At 47.8% G+C, this 20148-nt stretch overlaps 1 protein-coding gene across 16 annotated transcripts in view; it reads right to left on the minus strand.

The window, feature by feature from the left end:
* PITPNM2 (phosphatidylinositol transfer protein membrane associated 2) overlaps window positions 1-20148 on the minus strand; it is a 139117-nt gene that overhangs the window by 24067 nt on the left and 94902 nt on the right. For 8 of the 16 annotated variants that reach the window (XR_008664027.1, XR_008664026.1, XM_055321970.1 and 5 more), the window contains 3 exons: window positions 10353-10526; window positions 1923-2137; window positions 721-857 (listed from right to left, as the gene is read on the minus strand). Coding sequence is in view for 14 of the 16 variants with exons in the window: in XM_055321970.1 (XP_055177945.1) it covers window positions 721-857; window positions 1923-2137; window positions 10353-10430 (430 nt within the window). In the remaining 2 variants the exon portion in view is untranslated. Of the gene's footprint in view, window positions 1-720; window positions 858-1922; window positions 2182-10352; window positions 10527-20148 lie in introns of those variants that run through there. The other 8 variants (XM_055321972.1, XM_055321968.1, XM_055321978.1 and 5 more) reach the window with 2 other exon arrangements.

Below are 20148 nucleotides of genomic sequence, written 5' to 3' on the forward strand. Positions count from 1 at the left end.
ACCCCGGCAGGGCCTGCAAAATCCAGCAGGAGGGAAGAAGGGGCCAGGGGAGGGGTCCCAGAGAAAGCCCTTCATGCCCATCAGAGGCTGCCTAAGAGCATGATCCCGGGGCACTAGCAGCCACCTCTCCAACGATGGCTGTGCACCTGCCTGAGCGCCTCTGTGGTGACTCACTCTACAGGGCCTGGGGCCCACTGACTGCAGACCAGTGAGTGGCTGTGGAGATGCAGATGGCCCGCAGATGTGGTTTGTTTGGCCAGCATAAATTTATTTAGGAATTGGAAGAATTTCACATGCAAATCCTGATTTCTGGCCTCTCTTAAAAAAGATTTAACAAATGAGGCTGTCTCCTCATGGAAGAGTCAGCTGGAGGGCAGGCGAGTGAAGGCTGCCTGCCATCAGGGGGACACAGGCCAGACTGTGTGCCCCAGCTCTCACAGGCCCACTGTACTCACACACGGCTGTCAGCCTGAGATGCATACACGTGCATTCTGGGGAGGCACATGGAGGGAAGGGGCTTGAATGGCAAAGGCTGCTAGTCTTGGGATGCATGTCGGGGACATGGGGCCAAGGAGGCTGGTCCTGCCTCCTCGAGCCTTCATGCTTGTCCAGACTCTGACCTCCCTGCCCAAGACAGGAGCCAGTCTGGAGCCTGCTGGGCCTGGAAACTAGGGGCAGAACCAAGGGACACGGGGGCAGGGCAAGTCAGGGTGGGAGCACCTTGGTGGAGGTTACCGATTGTCAGCTGGTTCTTCTCCACAGGAGACAGGCTGAACACATTAGGGTTTTCTCCAGCATCCGTTTTATAAAAAGTTTCGATGTCAATGGAGAATTTCTCCACAAAGGGGCAAGTGAACCTGCAGGGAAGGAGAGCAAACATCAGGAATGGCAGCTTGTAGCAGTGGGTGTGGGAAGGCCGGGCTAGGGCCTGCTGAACCCCACTGGGCAGGGGAGGGAGAAAGGGCTGGAGTGGTCAGGCCAAGATTCACCAGTCCCATCCACCTTGGGAACCTTCCCCTTGTCCCAAGAATGGCCAAGGCCAGGCTGGGGGGTAGGAACGTGTTCAAGGGAAAGAGGGAGACATGACAGGAAGCTACCAGGCCATCATCCACATGTGTAAGGCATGGCATGGACAGAGGGATGCACAGACATGCCACAAGCATGTGGTGTGAATCCAGCAGGCTGAATCCAGACTAACATTCTGTGACATGCCACCTCCAAACCCCCTGCCCCTAAGCCACCAGGTCTGGCAACAAGGCCACAGCCCCTCTCTCTTGGCTGGAGATGAGCTCAGAGGAGGAAAGTGCCTCTGGGAAGAGAAAAAAAACCTCAGTAGATCCTCTGACAAGCCCCAGGTCCTCACCTTGTAGGGGGAGTGAAGCCCCAGGAGACTCATGGGGACCCCACCTGCATAGCAAGTGGGTGGCCAACTGGGAGCAGCCCCCTATCTGTTCTACTCAGCTATGCTGGGCAGGTGAGGGTGGGAGCATGGAGGGAAGAACCTTCTTTTTCTGGATTCCCAAGTGGAATGTAATAAAACAATGTCACAGTCGCTGAAGGTCTCGGGGTTGGAGGGAATCTCTGTACCATATCTGGTCTATCCTTTATTAACCAATGCTGGTTAATGGTCCTGCATTGTCAGGTGATCCTTAACATGAGTTTGTCTTCCCTGAGCATTCCCAGATGGTAAAGGGGTCTCATGTGGCCCTTGCTTGCCTCCTGCCTTCCCAGACTCCCTGGGGCAGGTAGAATGGTATCTAGGGGTATACCCTCCCCTCTCCTGCCTGTTCCCTGAGAACAGAGGCTCCTGGAATGGAGGCTCAGCTCCCCAGGAGCCTGGGCTCCTTAGAGTGTGGAGGGTGAGCTTGCCACCCTGGGCTCCTTCCCTGCCAGACAGCTCAGGTCTGTGGGGAAAGCCTCACCTGGTTCGGGTATAGGGGTAGGCGTTCCAGGATTCCTCAACCACCCTCAGGGCTGCCTTGGGCAGGATGGAGCGGAACCAGCTGGGGATGTGCATGCCCACATGGTACACCTTGTGTGTGTACTGCCCAGAGCCGCCGGGGCCGTCCGTGTACGGCCGGTTCTCCAAGATCTCTACGCCACTGCCTTCGCCATACGTTTCGTTACGGCTCTTCTTCTGCGGGGACAAAAGCACTTGCGATGTGTTGGGGCCAGAGCACTCTGCAAAAGGGAAGGGGCTTAAGAGACCAGGCCCAGGGGTGCTGAGAGGAGGAGGGGCTTTGGCCAATCAGGCGGGCTTCTCCTTTGTCATTTCTGGATGCCCCCAAATCCAGACCCAGACTCCACACACCCCAGCACTCCTACAAGAGACTGAGCAGCCCATGGTTCCCCTCCGACTAGTACTAGTACTAGTACTCCACAGGCAGACTCCTCTCTCTGACTCCCATCAGTCCCAGGATTGAAAGTGTTCTCAAGATCAGAAACAAGATGACAATGAACACTCTCTTCCTTCTATTCAACATTGTACTGCAGGTTCTAGCCCAAGAAATCAGTCAAGAAAAAGAAATAATCAGAGGCACTCATATTGGAAAGAAATATGTAGAACCATCTCAATTTGTCAATGATATAATCTACAGAAAATCCTAAAGAATTCCCCCAAATCTGTTAGACATACTAAATGAATTCAGCAAAGTTGTGGGATGCAAAATCAACACACAAACATAACCAATGCAGAAAGGAAATTAAGAAACCACTTCCATTGATAAGAGCATACTAAACATAAAATACATTGCATAAATTTAACAAGGTGGTAAAACACATGCTAGAACTATAAAACAGTGGCAAGAGAAAATAAAGATCTAAATAAATGGAAAGACATCCATGTTCATGCATTGGAAGATTTAATATTGTGAAGGTGTCAATATTCCCCAAAGCAATCTACACATCCAATGCAATCCCTTTCAAAATTCCCAGTGGTCTTTTTGGTAAATATGGAAAAACTGATCCTAAAATCAGGAAGGAACAGTGAAGGATCTCAAATAGCCAAAACAATCTTGGAAACAAAACAAAGTCAGAGCATTTACACTTTTCTACATAAAATCTTGCTACAAGGGCAGCCCAGGTGGCTCAGCGGTTTAGCACCACCTTCAGCCCAGGGCCTGATCCTGGACATCTGGGATCGAGTCCCACATCGGGCTCCCTGTATGGGGCCTGCTTCTCCCTCTGTGTCTCTGCCGTGCTCCCTCTCTCTCTCTCTCTCTCTCTCTCTCTCTCTCTATCTCTCATTAATAAATAAATAAAATCTTTAAAAAAAGAAAAAAATCTTGCTACAAAATTACAGTAATCAAAACAATGTAGGATCGGGGGATCCCTGGGTGACTCAGTGGTTTAGCCCCTGCCTTTGGTCCAGGGCGTGATCCTGGAGTCTCGGGATTGAGTCCCACATCGGGCTCCCTGCATGGAGCCTGTTTCTCCCTCTGTCTGTATCTCTGCCTCTCTCTCTCTCTGTGTCTCTTATGAAGAAATAAATAAAATCTTTTTAAAAAATGTAGGATCAGGATAGGATATATCTAAAGAAAAGGGTTGAGAGTCTAGAAATAAACCCATATATCTACATATTATAAGTAATGATTTTCAACCAGAGTGCTGAGATCATTCAATGAGGTAAAGAATAAAGAAGTCTTTTCAACACATCCCAGTATATACTGCTGGGACAATTGCATACCCACGTATAAAATAATGAAGTTGGATCCCTACCTCACATTATATATAAAGACTGACCTAAAATGGATCAAAAACCTAACTGTAAGAGCTTAAGCTATATAACTCTTAGAAGAAAACATAGGAGTAAATCTTGATGACCTTGGATTTGATAATGTTTTTTTTTTAAACATGTAACCCAAAATACAAGCAACCAAAAAAAAAAAAAACCAGAAATACTGGATTGCATAAAAAATTTTCAACTTTTGTGCATCAAAGGACAGTATGGAGAGAGTGAAAGGACAACCCAGAGAATGGGATACAATTCTTATAAAAAATATATCTGGGGGTGCCTGAGTGGCTCAGTTGGTTAAGCATCTGCCTTTGGCTCAGGTCATGATCCCAAGGTCCTGAGATTGAGCCCCATGTCCGGCTCCCTGCTCAGCAGGGAGTCTGATTCTCCCTCTCCCTCTGCCCTGCTCCTGCTCTCACTCATGTGCTCTCTCTCTCAAATAAACAATTAAAATCTTTAAATATATATCTGATAATAGTGTATCTAAAATACTAAATAATTATTACAACTCAACAACAAAGAAACAATCTAATTTAAAAAGGCCAAAGGAATTGAATAGACGTTTCTCCAAAGAAGTATATAAATGGTCAACGAGCACATGAAAAGACGCTCAACATCACTAGTCATTAGAGAGAGGCAAATCAAAACTACAATGAGATACCACTACAGACCCACTAGGATGGGTAGACAGACAGACAATGACAAGTGTGAGTGAGGATGTGGAGAAACTGGAACCCCCCTGTACTGCTAGTGGAAATGTAAAATGGTCCAGCAGCTGTGGAAAATAGCAGTTCTTTAAGAAGCTCAACACAGAATTGCCATATGACCCAGCAATTCTGCCGCTAGGTATACATCCAGGTAAAGGAAAACGTGTCCACACAGAAACTTGTACACGAGTGCTCACAGCAGCATTATTCACAAGAGCCAAATGGTGGAAACAATCCAAATGCCCGTGACCTGAAAAAATGAATAAACAGGGGATCCGTGGGTGGCTCAGTGGTTTAGCTCCTGCCTTTGGCCCAGGGCATGATCCTGGAGTCCTGGGATCGAGTCCCACATCAGGCTCCCTGTGTGGAGCCTGCTTCTCCCTGTGCCTGTGTCTCTGCCTCTCTCCCTCTCTCTCCCATGAATAAATAAATAAAATCTTTAAAAATTCTTAAAAAAATGGATAAACAAATTCTATCCATACAATGGACTATGATTCAGCCCAAGAAAGGAAGGAAGTACTGACATCTGCTACAGTGTGGATAAGCCCTGAAAACAATGTGTAAGAGGCCCAACACAAGAGGCCACAAAGTGTAAAATTCCACTGATATGAAACGTCCAGAACAGGAAAACCCATAGAAACAGAGGACTGGTTGCCTTGGGATGGGGTGATAACAATGCTCTAAAATGGTGGTGATGGAAAAAAAAATTAAAAAAAAAATAAAAATAAATGGTGGTGATGGTTTGACAATTTTATGAATTTGCTAAAAACCCCTAAACTCTACACTTTAAATGTGTCAATTGGGTGGTGCACCACTTGCATCTCAATCAAGTTGGTATAAAACAAAACAAACAGAAACTGATCCTGTGTCTGTATTCACTAAGGTTTTAGAGGGATCAAAGCAAAGGATGTAGCAAAGGGATCCTCATGGTGCTGCCAGAGAGAGACGCAACTCCTGGAGTCACCTCTAAGTGTCTCTCTGCCACAAATGTTGCTCCCCGTGTCCAAAAGCTCAGGTTTCTGCTTATGCAGAAAGCCTCATGGTCAAGGGCCTGGTGACTTTAAGCCCAGCATCTGTTTCCATAGTGATGTGACATCACCAAGGCCATCTTCAGTCAGCTTCCTGAACAGCAGGTGTGTGCCTGCATAAGCGTGTGCACACACTCCTAAGTGTACACACACTACTAAGTGTACACACCCATGTACACACACAGTACACCCAAGAACACGGCCTCACCCCTGAGATACAAAGAAGTGCTTTATTTCCAGAGCAGCTGAGTCTCCTTCAGAAGAAAAAATCAGAAAGACCCTGGCTGAGGGCACAGATGGGGTCAGTGGGGACACGCCATCCCTCGTTCTTTAAAGGTGTCTCTGGAATATGGCCTAGATTCTGTAATGAAAGCAGTGACCATTCCCCAGACACTCTGTAAGCTCCTGCCTCTCACGGTAGCTTCGTTTGTTATGGTTGTGCCAAGTACTTTCTTTGCACGTACTTCCTCCTTCAGGGATGGCAAAACCCCTCAAGGAAGGTGCAGTACCGCTCCTGTCCCCAGTCTGGATAGCAAGGCAAGTGCTCGGAGAGGCGGAGTGATCTGTTGGAGGTACACAGTTTCTAAGTGGTGGAGCCTGACCTGAACTCCAGATCTACTGGACTCTGGGGCCCACTCTGCCCACAGCATGAAAACATCTTGGTACAAGGCAGGTACTTGATATTTATTGAGCAAATACATGCATTCTAGTCCCAACTCTGTGACCAGCTCCCTCTCATCCTGGACAAGTTGTTTCTCTCTGGTCCCCATTTCCAAAATTCTAAGTGGAGCTGACTATCTGCCCAAGCCTTGGTGCTTGGTATAGTGGGTTGAAGCCTCCCCACCCTGGCCCCCTGCTAATTCATGTCCACCCAGAACCTTAGAACATGGCTTTATTTGGAAATAGGGTCTTTGCAGATATAATTCGTTGAGGTCATACTGGACTAGAGTACATCCTACGTCCAAGGGCCATGTCCTACCATGTCCTTATAAAAAGTGAAGACAGAAGCACCGATGGGAGAGACACAGCCATAAGCCCAGGAACTCTGACAGCCACTGGAGGCTGGAAAAGGCAAGGCAGGAGCTTCCACTAGAGGAATCGGAGGGAGCACGGCCCTGCTGACACCTTGGTTCTGGACTTCTGGCCTCCAGAACTCTGAGAGAGCACATTTCTATTGGGTGAAACCCACCGAGTTTGTGGTGCCTTATTATGGTGGCCCCAGGAAATGATCACATCTGCAGTTTGGGTTGGCTCAGTGACAAGAAGACATGCAGGTTAGAGAGAGGGCTGCACGGAGTGTCTAAGGGCTGAAATGGGTTACCTGGCCTGCCAGGAAGCCAAGAGTGGAGAAGAGACAGTAACAGGGAGCAGGGATGGGGAGGGTCCTATCTGGCCTCAATGGGACTAATGGGACTACACAGAAATCTCTGCCCATTCAGGTGATGTGAGCCTAAGCTGTCCTCAGACGCTGTGCCCCAGAAAGCCAGCATGTCCTCCCAGAAGCTCTCTCCCGAGACTCTGGGGGAGGATCCTTCCTTGCTTCCTCCAGATTCCAGGGGCCCCAGGTGTTCTTGAGCTTGTGGCTGCATCACTCTGCTCTCTCCCTCCACCATCACATGACCTTGCTCACCATGTCTCTCTCTGTTGTCTCCTCCTCTTATAGGGACAACAGTCATTGGATTTAGGGCCTGCTCTAAACCCAAGATGATCTCATCTCGAAGCCCTTAAGTAATTACATCTGCAAAGACCCTGTTTCTAATGAGGTCCCAGTCTAAGGTTCTGGGTGGACATGAATTTGGGGGGACACTAGTCAACTCACTGAGCAAGTGCTTATGGTTACTTATGAGAGATGGATACTACAGGCCATTCAGGGTCACAAGGACCACAGTTAGCAGCGCCAGAGCCACAAGGACCCACACTGGCAGTGCACCTGTACTCCCTGCACCGTAAAGATGAGTTGAATGAACAAATGGATTCTGGTCTCAACTATCACCAGTTCCCTCTGAGCCTGAGCACCTCCAACTTTGGAGTCAACACCACAAAGGGCTGACCCCTGGCTCCCCTCTGGTAATGGCATCAGGAGGCGCCCAATTCCCTGTGCAGCTGAGGCCTGACCCATGACCTCCACCCACACAAGCTGAGTGAGGAATCCCCACACACACATCCCATGGGGTCTGGGGGCTGCACGGGAGGGGCCTGAGTTACCAAGAGCCGTGCAGAAAAAGCATAGACCCTATGAATGGTGAGGATGAAGGACTCAAAAACCAATAATGCTCCCTGGCCTCCACCAAAGGACCAGCCTCAGAGCTGTCCAGGGTCCTGGCCAAGCCACTTCTGATCATTCCCTCCAAGGCAAGTAGCTGCCGAGCACTCATAGGTGACGGAAGGCTCTCTCCCAGTCAGACCAACTTTTTAAAAAATATTTTATTTATTTGAAATAGATAGAAAAACAGAGAGAGAGAAAGAGAGAGAGAGAGAGTATGAGCAGGGGGAGGGGCAGAGGGAGAGGAAGAAGCAGACTCCCTGCTGAGTGGGAAGACTGATGACACTTGGGGCTCGATCCCAGGACCCCAGGATCATGACCTGAGCCGAAAGCAGATGCTTAATGACTGAGCCACCCCAGTGCCCTCCTCCTCCTCCTCCTCTTTTTTTTTTTTTGTTGCCTTGAACAGCGTGTATATTGAGTGCTGGTCAAGCACAGCACAAGGCATCCCACCTTATTCAGGACCCCATGGAGGAGGTGGCAAGTTCAGAAGGCAGGCCTGTTGCTAGCTGCCACCCCAGCTGTTAAGTGGGGTCAGGAGCAAATAAACTACACGTGTTCTTCTTTCCACAGTAACACTATCCACCTCGTGAGGCCCAACTCACAGTGTAGGCACTCCCAGAGCTCTGGCCCAAGGCCCATGCGAACGTTTGCTGCCCATCTCCTGGCCTATATTCGGTAGATTGCAGGTGCATCCACCTCCTGGAAGGCATTCCTGGGGAGCAGCAAGCACTTTTCATTCTTTTCTGTAACCCAGCCCTCAACCCTGGCTGGGTGCAGAAAAGTCTGCATGTAACTTAGTGTGAGGCTATGGGATATTTAACATTAATAGGAAGCATAAGGACAGATGCTTTAAAAAGAACAAAATACCTCAAAAAAGGGGGTGAGGATGGCAGGTGCTTCTGAGGAGCCCAGTCAGAGGTGATCACATGCTCAAAGAAGCTGTGGGATACCTAGGAGCTAGAAGTGAGTCAGTCCTTGGATCCCAGTGTTCACCCTGCCAGCTGGCAGGCACAGTGAGTGGAGCTAAGGGGAGGCCTGCCGCAGTCTGGGCTCCCCTGGCTTGGGTGGGAATGGGGGAGACGTAGGACAAACAGCGACCTTGAGTAGGCTGATTCCCAGAGGGCTCAGAGCTGGGGGGCCAAGGAGGGTCCCTTCTCTTCTCTCCGCTCTCTAGGAATAATTATGGGGTAAGTGGTTCAAGAGGGAATTGAGTGGCACTTTGGAAGCAGCTTGGAGCCAACAGCCGCCCAGAGAGGCTGGTTCACTTTCAGTTCTCTTCCTAGTCAAACTCCTAATGCTAGGTATACGGGATGCTGGTTGAACTCTGCTAGTTTCACAGGGCTCCTCCCAGAAAGGACTGGGGGCCTGGGCTCTGCAGAGAGGTCCATACTAACTCCCTAGACCCGGGTCTATGGGTGAGTGCCCAACCAAGCAAATCCAGGGGTGGAGGTAGAGCCCTGCTGGCTGGGGCTCTCCCTGCACCAATGGCCTCATGTGACACCATGGTCAAAGGGCTGCACCAAAGCGTTCATATGCCTAGAAGAGCAGAGCCAGGTGAGAGCAGGTTTGTAATCAGACTCCCAACTGGGAGGAAAGCTGCCGGGCCGGGCAAAGGGACCACCAAGGATGAGCAAGATGCTGGTAGGGCAGCTGGGAGGAGGACCCCAGTCAGTAGGAGCATGGTGGTCTCATCTAAGCCATGAGCAACCAGATCCCAGGTCTCCCCACTCCATGTTCCAGCTCAGCCAGGCCCTGATTTGGGAGGTCAGGAACATCTGGGTGGGGCTGGAAGGAAGGCGCATGGTATTCTCTGGCTTGTCATGGGTATCTGTCATCCTGAAACTCATTTGCAATCGCCAATCAGCCACAGAGCGGACACTGCTGTCTTGCAGGCAGCCTAGGGAATCAGAAAATAGGCCAGGTGCTCCCTGGCAAGTTGTTTAACTTCTTTGGCTCACATTTTCCTGCTTGTTAAATTGATTGCTATAGGGTGAATTTCTGTGCCCCTTCCAAATTCCTATGTCAAAGCCCCTAACCTCCAGTGTGATGGTACCTGGTCAGGCTTCGAGAGATGATTAGGTCATGAGGATGGGGCCCTCCCAATGGGATCAGCACCCTTACAGAAGAGACCCCAGAGAGCTCCCTCACCCCTTCCACCATCAAGAACACAGTGAGAAGGTGGCCATTTGCAAGTCAGGAGGAGATCTCTCACCAGATGCCGCTCTGTCAGTACCCTGACCTTGGACTTCCAGCCTTCAGAATGCTGACAAATAAATGTCTGCTAAGCCTCAGCCTGTGGTCTTTGTTATAGCAGCTCAAGCTGACCAAACATGCCGATAATATCTGAATCAGTGAGAGGTTGGGTATTAAACGCAGAGTGTGAGTACCATCAGCGCAGTGAATACAGTGCTGGCAAGACAAGCCAATGCCACCAACATCCACAGTGCTCTGCTGTGTTCCTGGCATTGCACTGGGAAGCCAGAATGCCAGTGCAGTTCACACATTTACCAGGAGCCTACTGGGAAGGCCGCGATGCCACCCCCACCCCCCTAACCCCACTCAAAGGTGTTGAGAGCCATCTGTGTGTCTGGCATGACCTGCCTGGCCCCATGACCCACCTGTATCATGTACAGCTGGGCGATGCGGTACTCCTCCACGGTCATGGGCAGAGGAATCCGATATTCCTTTATGATCATCTTGGAGTCCCCAAGCCTTCCCGTCAATGGGGAAATGTGTGTTGGGACTTCTAGGCGAGCTTCCTTAAATAACCATGACAGAATTCACCGAAGACCCTTAAGAGAGAGAGAGGAGGAGAGTCACTTCCTGAAAGGCTAGTGGCAAAACAGCACAGAGGGGCCTGGTCTCAGCTCCGCCACGAGCCTATGGCATGACTCAAACAGGTTCCCTCACCTCCCCAGCCTTCATCTTCCTTATTCACTATGCAATCTTGTAGAAGATGGGTAAACCCTGATCGGCCACAGGGAAATAAAGAATTGTCAACCCACTAGTGAGGGCTGGGCGGAGGGAGGGTGTCGCACCCCCTGGGAGTGAAGAGCATGGCACTCTCATTTATATGCTGTTCCAGCAAGCTGCCCGGTACTCTGAGAGGTCACTAGGGGTAGACATAGTGACCACAGCTAGCCACAGGAAAGAAGGGAGGACAAACAAAAGCATGATAAAAACCACATGAGAAACTTAAAAATCAGCAGCCTGGGACTCTTTGGTGTTGGGCAGTCAGTTCTGCTCATGCCACCAGGCAGAGAGGGCATGGCTGTTTCCTGGCAGAGGATCCCTATTTATCCAAGACAGGTGATCTTAAGTGTGGTTCCAGCTCAATCCAAGGACTATTTATTGACACCTGTTCTATTGACAACACCAGACTTGTTCTTGGAAGTATAAGAGACAAATAAGGTAAATGGGCGGGCTGCATAGCATGTGAATTATACCTCAATAAGGCTACTGAAAAAATAAACAATGTACTCATAACAGCTTCTATTTAAAATGACAAAGAATACATCTGATGATGATTTGCACCAAAAGCAATAAAATTTAAAAACAAACAATGCTTGAAGAGGCATGCTCTTAGTGATCTGGAAAATGGAATTACCTGTCATAATCCATCCCTTGGATGGTGGAGGCTTTGCTGTAAATATGTGTGGTTATCCCCCAGAGAGGTGGCACACTGCTAACTGGAAGGTGAGTGAAGTCTTCCAAGATAGGCAGTGGCAGAATCAGGATAGCATTTTAGAAGGACCACGCTGGGGACAGCAGTCAGTGAAGATTCACGGTGACACCGGCTAAGTGATAAGAGCAAGGGTCCGACCAGGCAGGCAGCCTCCCTGGGGTACATCTGTCTGAGCATCACCCAGGCACTAAGGCGTTAATGGCTATCTAATGAGGTTGAGGGAAAAGAATGCACCAGAATGCTTGGGACAACTGGCACGTAGAGCTGGAAGAAATTCTTTAATAAACCACCTAGGGAGAGAGACTGAGGGGTGGGGGATGTTATATAAATAAGCCAGAGATGTGTTATTAGCCTAAAATGATCCCTGTGTTATTCATGTCTGCACAGCAGGTAGGATATTAGCCCAGAGCCCCCAGCACTAAACTCAAGCTCTCACACATCCGGTTGTTTTAAATACAATCCAAATAAATATCTTTTTATTTTTTAAAAAAGATTTATTTATTTATTTTAGAGAGAGAGAGAGAGAGACAGAGACAGAGAGAGAGACAGAGAGAATGTGATGAGTGGGGAGATGGGCAGAGGGAGAGGAGAGAGAGAATCTCAAGCCGACTCCCTGCTGAACATGGAGCTTCATGCAGGGCTCAATTTCATGCCCCAGAGATTGTGACCTGAGCTAAAATCAAAAGTCTGACACTTACCGGACTGAGCCACCCAGGCGCCCCCTAAATAAACATCTTTTAGCTAGAGTTCATCTACTTTACCTATCCCACAAAACTGCGTCCTACATTTGCTAGCCATAGATAAGACAGACCCTGAGGCATGAAAGACCCCAAATGAGGCAGTTCTGTGGCCCAGAGACTCCTCATCATGCTCCTGAGAGACATCGATACACACATGAGCCCCCTGTCTGACCCTCCTCCCCTTCTGGGTGGTGGTCGCATATCACGGCATTTGGAAGGCCTCTTGCTGGGAAGGACTTTCCCTCTTGAGCAAGCTGTCCAAATGCCACCACTTATACTGCCCCTCCTGGTCCTGTCTCTTGCATGATCAACCCAAAGCCCTGAACTTACCACACAGGGGAGGGGCTGAACTCTCCAGAGGCCATGCTCAAGTGCAAACAGACCATCAATGACCTTCCTTCAAGGTGGGTCTAGCCCACAGCTGAGAAGGCATGTGGCTTCGGGCCCAAGCTGACACTGTGCAGGAGGAGAAAACAGAGGCCGTGGGCTGCCCCCTCTTGGCTCTGAGACACACCTGCCCCGAGGCCCCCATGTCTTTGCTCAAGCCTGGCTGGAAGCTGAGGCAGAGGAGATGGTCCAGAGCCTCCAAAGCATCACCTCCTCCCACGAGAGACTGGAATCAGCCAGGCGGCAAGACATCCAAGCTGACGTGTGGATGAATTTCCAACTGGCTGAGAGGGTAGGGCAGGCACCAGATTTGGGGAACCTCCTGCTACAAAGGAGAGAAAATTGCATGCTTGGGAAAAACTCAGTAAAATGAGTGTTGGAGACAGAAGGAAGAACAAGGTTCCATGAGCGCCATGCTTCTGGAGCTTTTCCACATGGTTCTCATTAAAGCCCCAGGATCACCTTGCCTGGAAGGTACTAGAAGCCTGTCACAGAAGAGGAAGCCGGATGCTAGGTGTCAGGCACTATACCCTGCACGACACAGTTGCACACACACCTACGTCTGTGGGGCCTCAGGAGTACTCTTTTGCTTACACAGGATAAATGCAGTGATATTGGCCAAGTCCCATCATCGCCTCAATAACAAAGAAGTTAGATGCAATCCCCCAACGTTCTCAAGAAACTCTAGGAGTCTAAGCAATTTGCCCTTGGCAGCCTTACTGGCTCCACGGAAAATGACCTGCCCACGCTCGCCTGCACAGAAGTCTGGCCAACTGTCCATTCAAAGCTGGGGGCGAAGCCTAGGGCTGGCCAAGAGCGCCAGCCCCACAGTGGCCGGGAGACCAGCAGACCCCGTGATGCTTAGGCTGCAGCTCCATCTGCCTCCGGGTGAGAGGCTGTGTTTCTGCCCTAGAGTCACCACAGAGCTATACCAGGAGGTACTCAGAAGAAAGAACAGAGTACTGCACAGTTAGGGCGCACGATGACCAAGAACAGGAGGGAGGGATCAGAACTCCATGAGCGACCACATGAGACGGCATGTCATGGGTAGTGCTCCACTCTGGATCAGGACTTCAAAACTTAACAGAGCCTTTGTTAGCCATGTGTACCCCAGGACAAATGGCTGTGCCTGCTGAGCCTCGGTCTCTCCACACAGCAAATGGGGATAACACCACCTACTTTTCAGTGTTACTGTTACCAGTGTCACTGAGATGAGAAAAGTGGACCAGCCAGGGGTGGTGGTGTCTTGTCAGTGCAGAGGAGACTAGGGAAAGGCTTCAGGGAAGGTGGAGCTTTCAAGTGATGTGAGCGGGGCTTCCTGGGACCTCAGGACCCCTGGGATCCCTCAGCAGAGCAGGTACGAGGAGGACATGCTCCAGGAGAAGGAACAGCACAAGCTGAGCAAAGGCCCCAAGGCACAAATGTGCCATGCTGTTGAAGGGACTTCCAAGGGGTGTCCCTCCAGTACTGTCATGCCCCATCCCAGGTTTGGGGCTGGTGTGAACACATGAGGCCACCTTGCAGCCACTGGCCATAGGAGAGGACGGTACTCAAGGCTGAGACCCAGTCATTCCCTGGCTGAGCACCCATGAAGTTCAGTGCCAGGGGTGGGGCAGGAGCAAGGTGATAAGAGCCGGTCACTTGCTTCCAGGAATGTGCTCCTTCTGGGGGCGATGAGACACATTCCCCAGACAAGGTGTGACCATAAAGCATAAAGGTCACAACCAGCATTTCCACAGGGAAGCAAATGTTAACCTTTGAAGCAACCCCCATAAAAGGCCAGTGGTCCCCTGTGCCTGCCAGAACTCCCCTCTGGGAAGCCTTCAGTGCTCTGCACACATTCAGGAAGCTCCCAGGGAGAGAAGCAGAACTCAGGTAATAGCCATGGGTGATCTCTGAGCACTGGCCGCTTTGGGTGTTGTCTTTCAAGGCGGCCACTCTAAAGAATTCTCAACAGGTACCAGCATTTTATTTAGTTTGGAAAATCAGGCCTGTTTCTTTACAACTACACCCATGCCAGTGGGTTTAACAATCCATCCTGACTTCCTGTTGAAGAAGGTGGAGTAGGACCATTTCCGTTTTACTGCCCTCCTTCAAAAACAACCCAACTACAGTTACAGAGAAGTCACCACGGCTGATGAAACAAGGAAACTGCTACGCCCCCAAGCCACAGACACCACAAAGTCTGAACTGGAAGAAAGTTATATGCTGAGAGCTTCATGTACCTCCTCCTTGGACTCCCAAGTAAATATCACTTCCTGAAAGTCATGGCCATGATCCTCCTGCTGGAATGAGGAACTAGGGCTGTGGATGTCACCCCAGGTAGGGAACAACTTCTCCCTGGCTTTTGATTTCCAAAAGGAAAAAAATATTTTTAAATATTTTATTATTTTATTTGAGAGCAAGAAAGAGGGACAGCATGAGCAGGGGGAAAGAGGTGGGAAGGGGCAGAGGCAGAGGGAGAAGCAGGGTTTCCATCCCAGGACCCTGAGATCATTACATGAACTGAAGGCAGATGCTTAACAGACTGAGCTATTCAGGCACCCCTCAGAAGATAATTTTTAATTAAAGTATTACAAACATACAAAAAAGTGCATCTAACATAAGTATAGATATATTTTCACAAACTGAACACACCCATAGGACCAGCAAGGATCAAGAAGCAGGAAATTAATAACCCCTGAAGCTCCCCATGTGTTCCCTTCTAGTCATATCTCCTCGACTGTAGACAGCCATTTGCCTGTTTTGCACTTTATATAAGATTGAAGCCGATGAATTGCTATTCTCCATCTGTCTTGAGCAATTTCATATGGAAGCATCCTGTATGTGCTCTTGATTCTGGCTTCCTTTGACCGACATCATGTTCACAGCATTCACCCAAAGTGTTGCATGTGGTTGTAGACTGTTCTCATTGCTGTCTAGTATTTCATTGGTGGAGGTACTATAATCGATCCAACCATTCCATTGTTGATGCGCATATGCTGACGTGGATAGTGCTGCTGTGAATAATTGAGTATATACAGAGATGCAATTTTACACTGTGGAGTAGAAATGGGTGGGAATTGATGGGAAATCATACCAACATGCCATTTCTATGACAGAATCTCATTTTCCTGCTAAGGGAGGTGTTGGGAGTGAAGTGAAGGTGGGGAGAGCAAAGGGGCAGTGAGGAGTTGATCCTAACACAGATAGCCAGTAATAGAAAGAGCTTTGTTCAGAACCATTATGACCATATGAACCCTGAAGCCTGAGAGAGAGAGAATCCCTAGGCAGAAAATAAATAACAGCTCAGGGAGAGAGACTTTTGGACAGTAAGTAAGCCCATAATGCAGCTGCAGAATGCTCTGGACCACTCCCCACATTTTCACAGGCTGCTATTTAGAAGGTAGCTAAAGAATAAAAATCACAAAGGAACTCACATGGGTCCTAAGCATTAAGAGTGGGGTGGGGGGAAAATGAAGGACACACAGCATGAGGAGTCATCCAGAGAAATACAGAAAGACTTCAGAAAAAACAAATCACAGACCTGAGAAATTACAGATATACTCTCTTAAGAACTGGTAGAGGCAGATGGGTGGGAGAAAAGAGACACCACAATTTTAAAAAGAGATTATTTGACAACAGAAAGAGATGAAAGCTGAAAGGTGAGTTAGCAGAGCTCAGGGGGAAATGAGAAAGAAAAATAAATACATCACTTATTTTTTAAAAGCCATGTTAAGAGTAATGAATAAATGACAAAGCAGAGTGTGAGATGTAGTGGGTGGGCTGCAAGACATCACACAAGATTAAATGCAGAAGACTAATGAGACAAAAATGACATCCATTGGAGGCAAAAGGAACATATACATAATTGGTGAAGAAAATACAATAGTGGAACAGGGGAAAAGTAAACCATATAATGGAAAAATCCCTGAAATTTAAAAAAAAAAAAAAAGACTCTACAAATTAACTACCATTCTGTGGCCCAGGAAAACTTGATGGTGTGATTAACACCAAGACATCCTTTTTTTTTTTTTTTTTTTTTTTTTAACACCAAGACATCCTTAAAAAGTTATTGATCTCAGGGTGCCTGAATGGCTTAGTCGGTTAAGTGTCTGGCACTTGGTTTTGGCTCAGGTTGTGATCTCAGGGTCATGAAATGGAGCCTCATATAGGGCTCCATGGTCAATGTGGAGCCTGCTTAAGATTCTCTCTCTGTCTCCCTCTGCCCCTCCATCACACCACCAGCTCTCTCTCTTTCCAAAATAGATTTTTAAATCTTTTTAAAAAAGTTACTGATCTTAAAGGATAAAGAAAGAACCATATAACTAGGGGAGCAGAGAGGTGAACTGAAGAGAATCAGAAGCCCCCACAGCAACCCAATTTTGGAAAACAGTGAAGCAATATCTACAGAGTTGTGACTCAGAATTTTATACCCAGCAAAGCTGTCCCTTGAGTATAAAGTTAATGGAGAGGTGCCTGAGTGGCTCAGTGGTTTAGTGCCACCTTCAGCTCAGGTTGTGATCCTGTCTCTCTCTCTGTGTCTCTCATGAATAAATAAAATATTTAAAAAAATAAAGTTAATGGACATTCTGTAACATAAATTTAGAGGCTTAGGCATTTATAAGGTCTTAAAAAATTACTTGATGCTGAAATCCAATTAATCAAAAGAAGTTCATCAGTGGAGGAATCCTAGTGAATACTGAATTAACATTCTTGAAATTGGGGCAATTATCTTATTGCATAGAATATAAAAACCTTGATGATGCACACAAATTATAACTAAAAATTTTCACTAAATTGAAACTGGAAAAAGCAGAGGCAGAAGGCATGAAAGCTGGTCCATTATATAGATTAAAAAATTAATGAGGGATAAACAGTGGGAGCACAGGGATTTTTAGGGCAGTGGAACTATTCTGTATGATACTACAATGGTGGGTACACATCATTAAATGTTTGTCAAAAGAGAATGTACAACACAGAGTGATCCCTAATGCAAACCATGGACTTTGGGTGATAATGATGTACTAATATAGGCTTATCAATTGTGACAAATGTCCCACCCTGGTGGGGGATATTGCTAGGGGGAGTGACTGTGCATGTGTGGGACAGGGGGATATATGAGAACTCTCTGCACTATCCTCTTAGTTTTGCTGTGAACCTAAAACTGCTTTAAAAAATAAAGTTTGTTCATTTAAAAAAATGATTCCCACCTATTAAAACTTTTTCTTGCAGAAAGTAAATTAAAGGTTAACAGAGGCTGGGAAGAGAGGGAATTGGGTAGGCCTTATTTACTGGTTGTAGAGTTTCTATTTGGGGAATGAAAAGATTTTGGAAATAGTAGAGGAGGTGGTGGCACGATATTGTAAATGTATTTATGCCATGGAATTGTATACTTAACATGTTTAAAAGGGCAAGTTTTATGTTATATATTTACTACAATTTTTTAAAGATTTTATTTATTCATATTAGACATAGAGAGAGACAGAGAGGGGCAGAAACACAGGCAGAGGGAGAAGCAGCCTCCATCCTGGGAGCCTGACGCAGGACTCGATCCCAGGACCCCAGATTGAGGGGGGGGGTCATACATTCTGGGCCAAAGGCAGGAGCTAAAGTGCTGAGCCATGCAGGAATCCCCTACTACAATTTTTTAAAGTAATAATGTAGTATACAAAACCCCAAAAATCTTGTGTTATTTCTGAGTTGTGTACTTGAAATGAGTTAATTGTATAGTATGTGAATTGTATCTCAATAAAGATGTTTAAAAAGTTCTTCTCTTAAAAAAAAGTTTTTCTCTTTTCCGCATTAACTTTAAGGAACTTTTAGGAACTGTTATCACTTAAAGATGAAGAAATGTGTTTCTGAAGTTTAGCAATTTCCTTCCATTTCAAACACATGCAAATAGGTTTGTCTTCAGTTAAATTTAAGAAAATTAAATTTGATTTTTATTTTATTTTTTAAAGACTTTATTTATTTACTTGACAGAGAGAACAAGAGAGCACAAGCAGGGGGAGCGGTAGAAGGAGAGGGAACAGCAGAGGGAGAGGGAACAGCAGGCTCCTTGCTGAGCAAGGAGTCTGACATGTTGCTCAATCCCAGGACTCCAAGATTATGACCTGAGCTGAAGGCAGACGCTTAACCAACTGAGCCACCCAGGTACATTTGATTTTTTATTTTAAAACTGCATGCTGAGTAAGACATTTTTTTTTTAAGTTTATCACCACTCTGTATGTGTCTGTATAGAGTCTGAAATAATGCTCACTGGATGCTGGTGAGGGTTATTTCAGATCGATGGAATTTGGGGCAACTTTTATTTGTACTCTTCTTTATTAGTTGACTTTTTATAAGGCAGCAGCAAGTGGAGTTTGAGCCCTAGTCTGAGTACCAGCCAGAGAAGGACAGTCAATGCAGTTGTTAAAAATCATGTACTTTGAGTCAGCCAGACTTTCCACCACCTCCCAGCTGTGACCATGGACAAATTGCTCAAACTCTTTGATCTTTCATTTGATCTTCTACAAAATAGCAAAATAGTAGGTGAGAATAATAGCACCTGCCCTGTCGGACTGTCTTGTGGATTAAATGACATAATGCACATAAAATGCTTAGCCCACTTCCACCCAGTACTCAGCTAGCAATTAGGTGATGCTACTGTGCTTGGCAGGGTCAGGAATACTGATGCCGAGCCTAGAGAGCTCTCTGGCTGTGCTGCTTACCCCAGGTGTAGACAGTAAGCCCACTGCCATCAGGGAAAGATAGCCTAGCACTCAGGGCACAGATGTCCAAAGGACAAATGACCCCTTGGCAGGTCCTGGTTGGCTTTAGAGATTGAACGGGAACCTGGTAGGCATGACAGGGTCCCCTTGCTTTCTTCCTGGTTGAGCCCAAAGCAAGAGAGTGCAGGTGGGCCCCAGGCCCCTAATGAGAGAAGGCAGTGTGACTTGTGTGTCTGCCTGTCCCCTGAGCCCCCTTCAGCCAGCAACTGAACCCGCAGACAATCTCATTATACCCACTCCGGCTGCCTGAGCGCGTGCGAGACACACATTTCATCTCTGTCCCCACTGCAGTTGTGATGGGTTAGACAAAATTATATTTTATTGCTTTCCACAGGGCAGCTTTCAGTGTCTGGTGCAGTGAGAGGAAAGAAAGAAAAACACATGTCTCCAGAGGCCTTTCTGTGAGGGAAGCTGGGCGAGGAGTCTGGGTGACCGCTGTGCCCCAAACGCACCCATATGCACATGCCCCCAGGCCCTCTGCAGGGAGGATAGGGACGGACCTTCCAACGGGCCTCATACATGGCACTTGGCTTTCCAGAACCCCTGCATTCATGACCTTAGAAAGGACCCCAGCTCCCATGTACACCCGTGTGTTAGAAGGAACAGGAGGGTCAGATGATATCAGAGCAAGAGCCAGCTGGCATGGTGATCGGGGATGAACCCCACCCCGGAGGAGGCACATGGCCCAAACTGCTCCAGGCCAGGGCTCTGGCACAGGCAGACAGTGGGAAGTCCGCTACCCCACCCCCCACCCCCCAGGCAGCCTGTCCCATCAGAGCCCATATGAGGAAGACAAAAGAGGCCTCCAGGTGACGAGGAACCTGGTTCTGCAAGAGCAGTCAAGGTCAGG

This window comes from Nyctereutes procyonoides, unplaced genomic scaffold, assembly GCF_905146905.1.
Source record: "Nyctereutes procyonoides isolate TBG_1078 unplaced genomic scaffold, NYPRO_anot_genome, whole genome shotgun sequence".
In the NCBI taxonomy this organism is placed as follows: domain Eukaryota; kingdom Metazoa; phylum Chordata; class Mammalia; order Carnivora; family Canidae; genus Nyctereutes; species Nyctereutes procyonoides.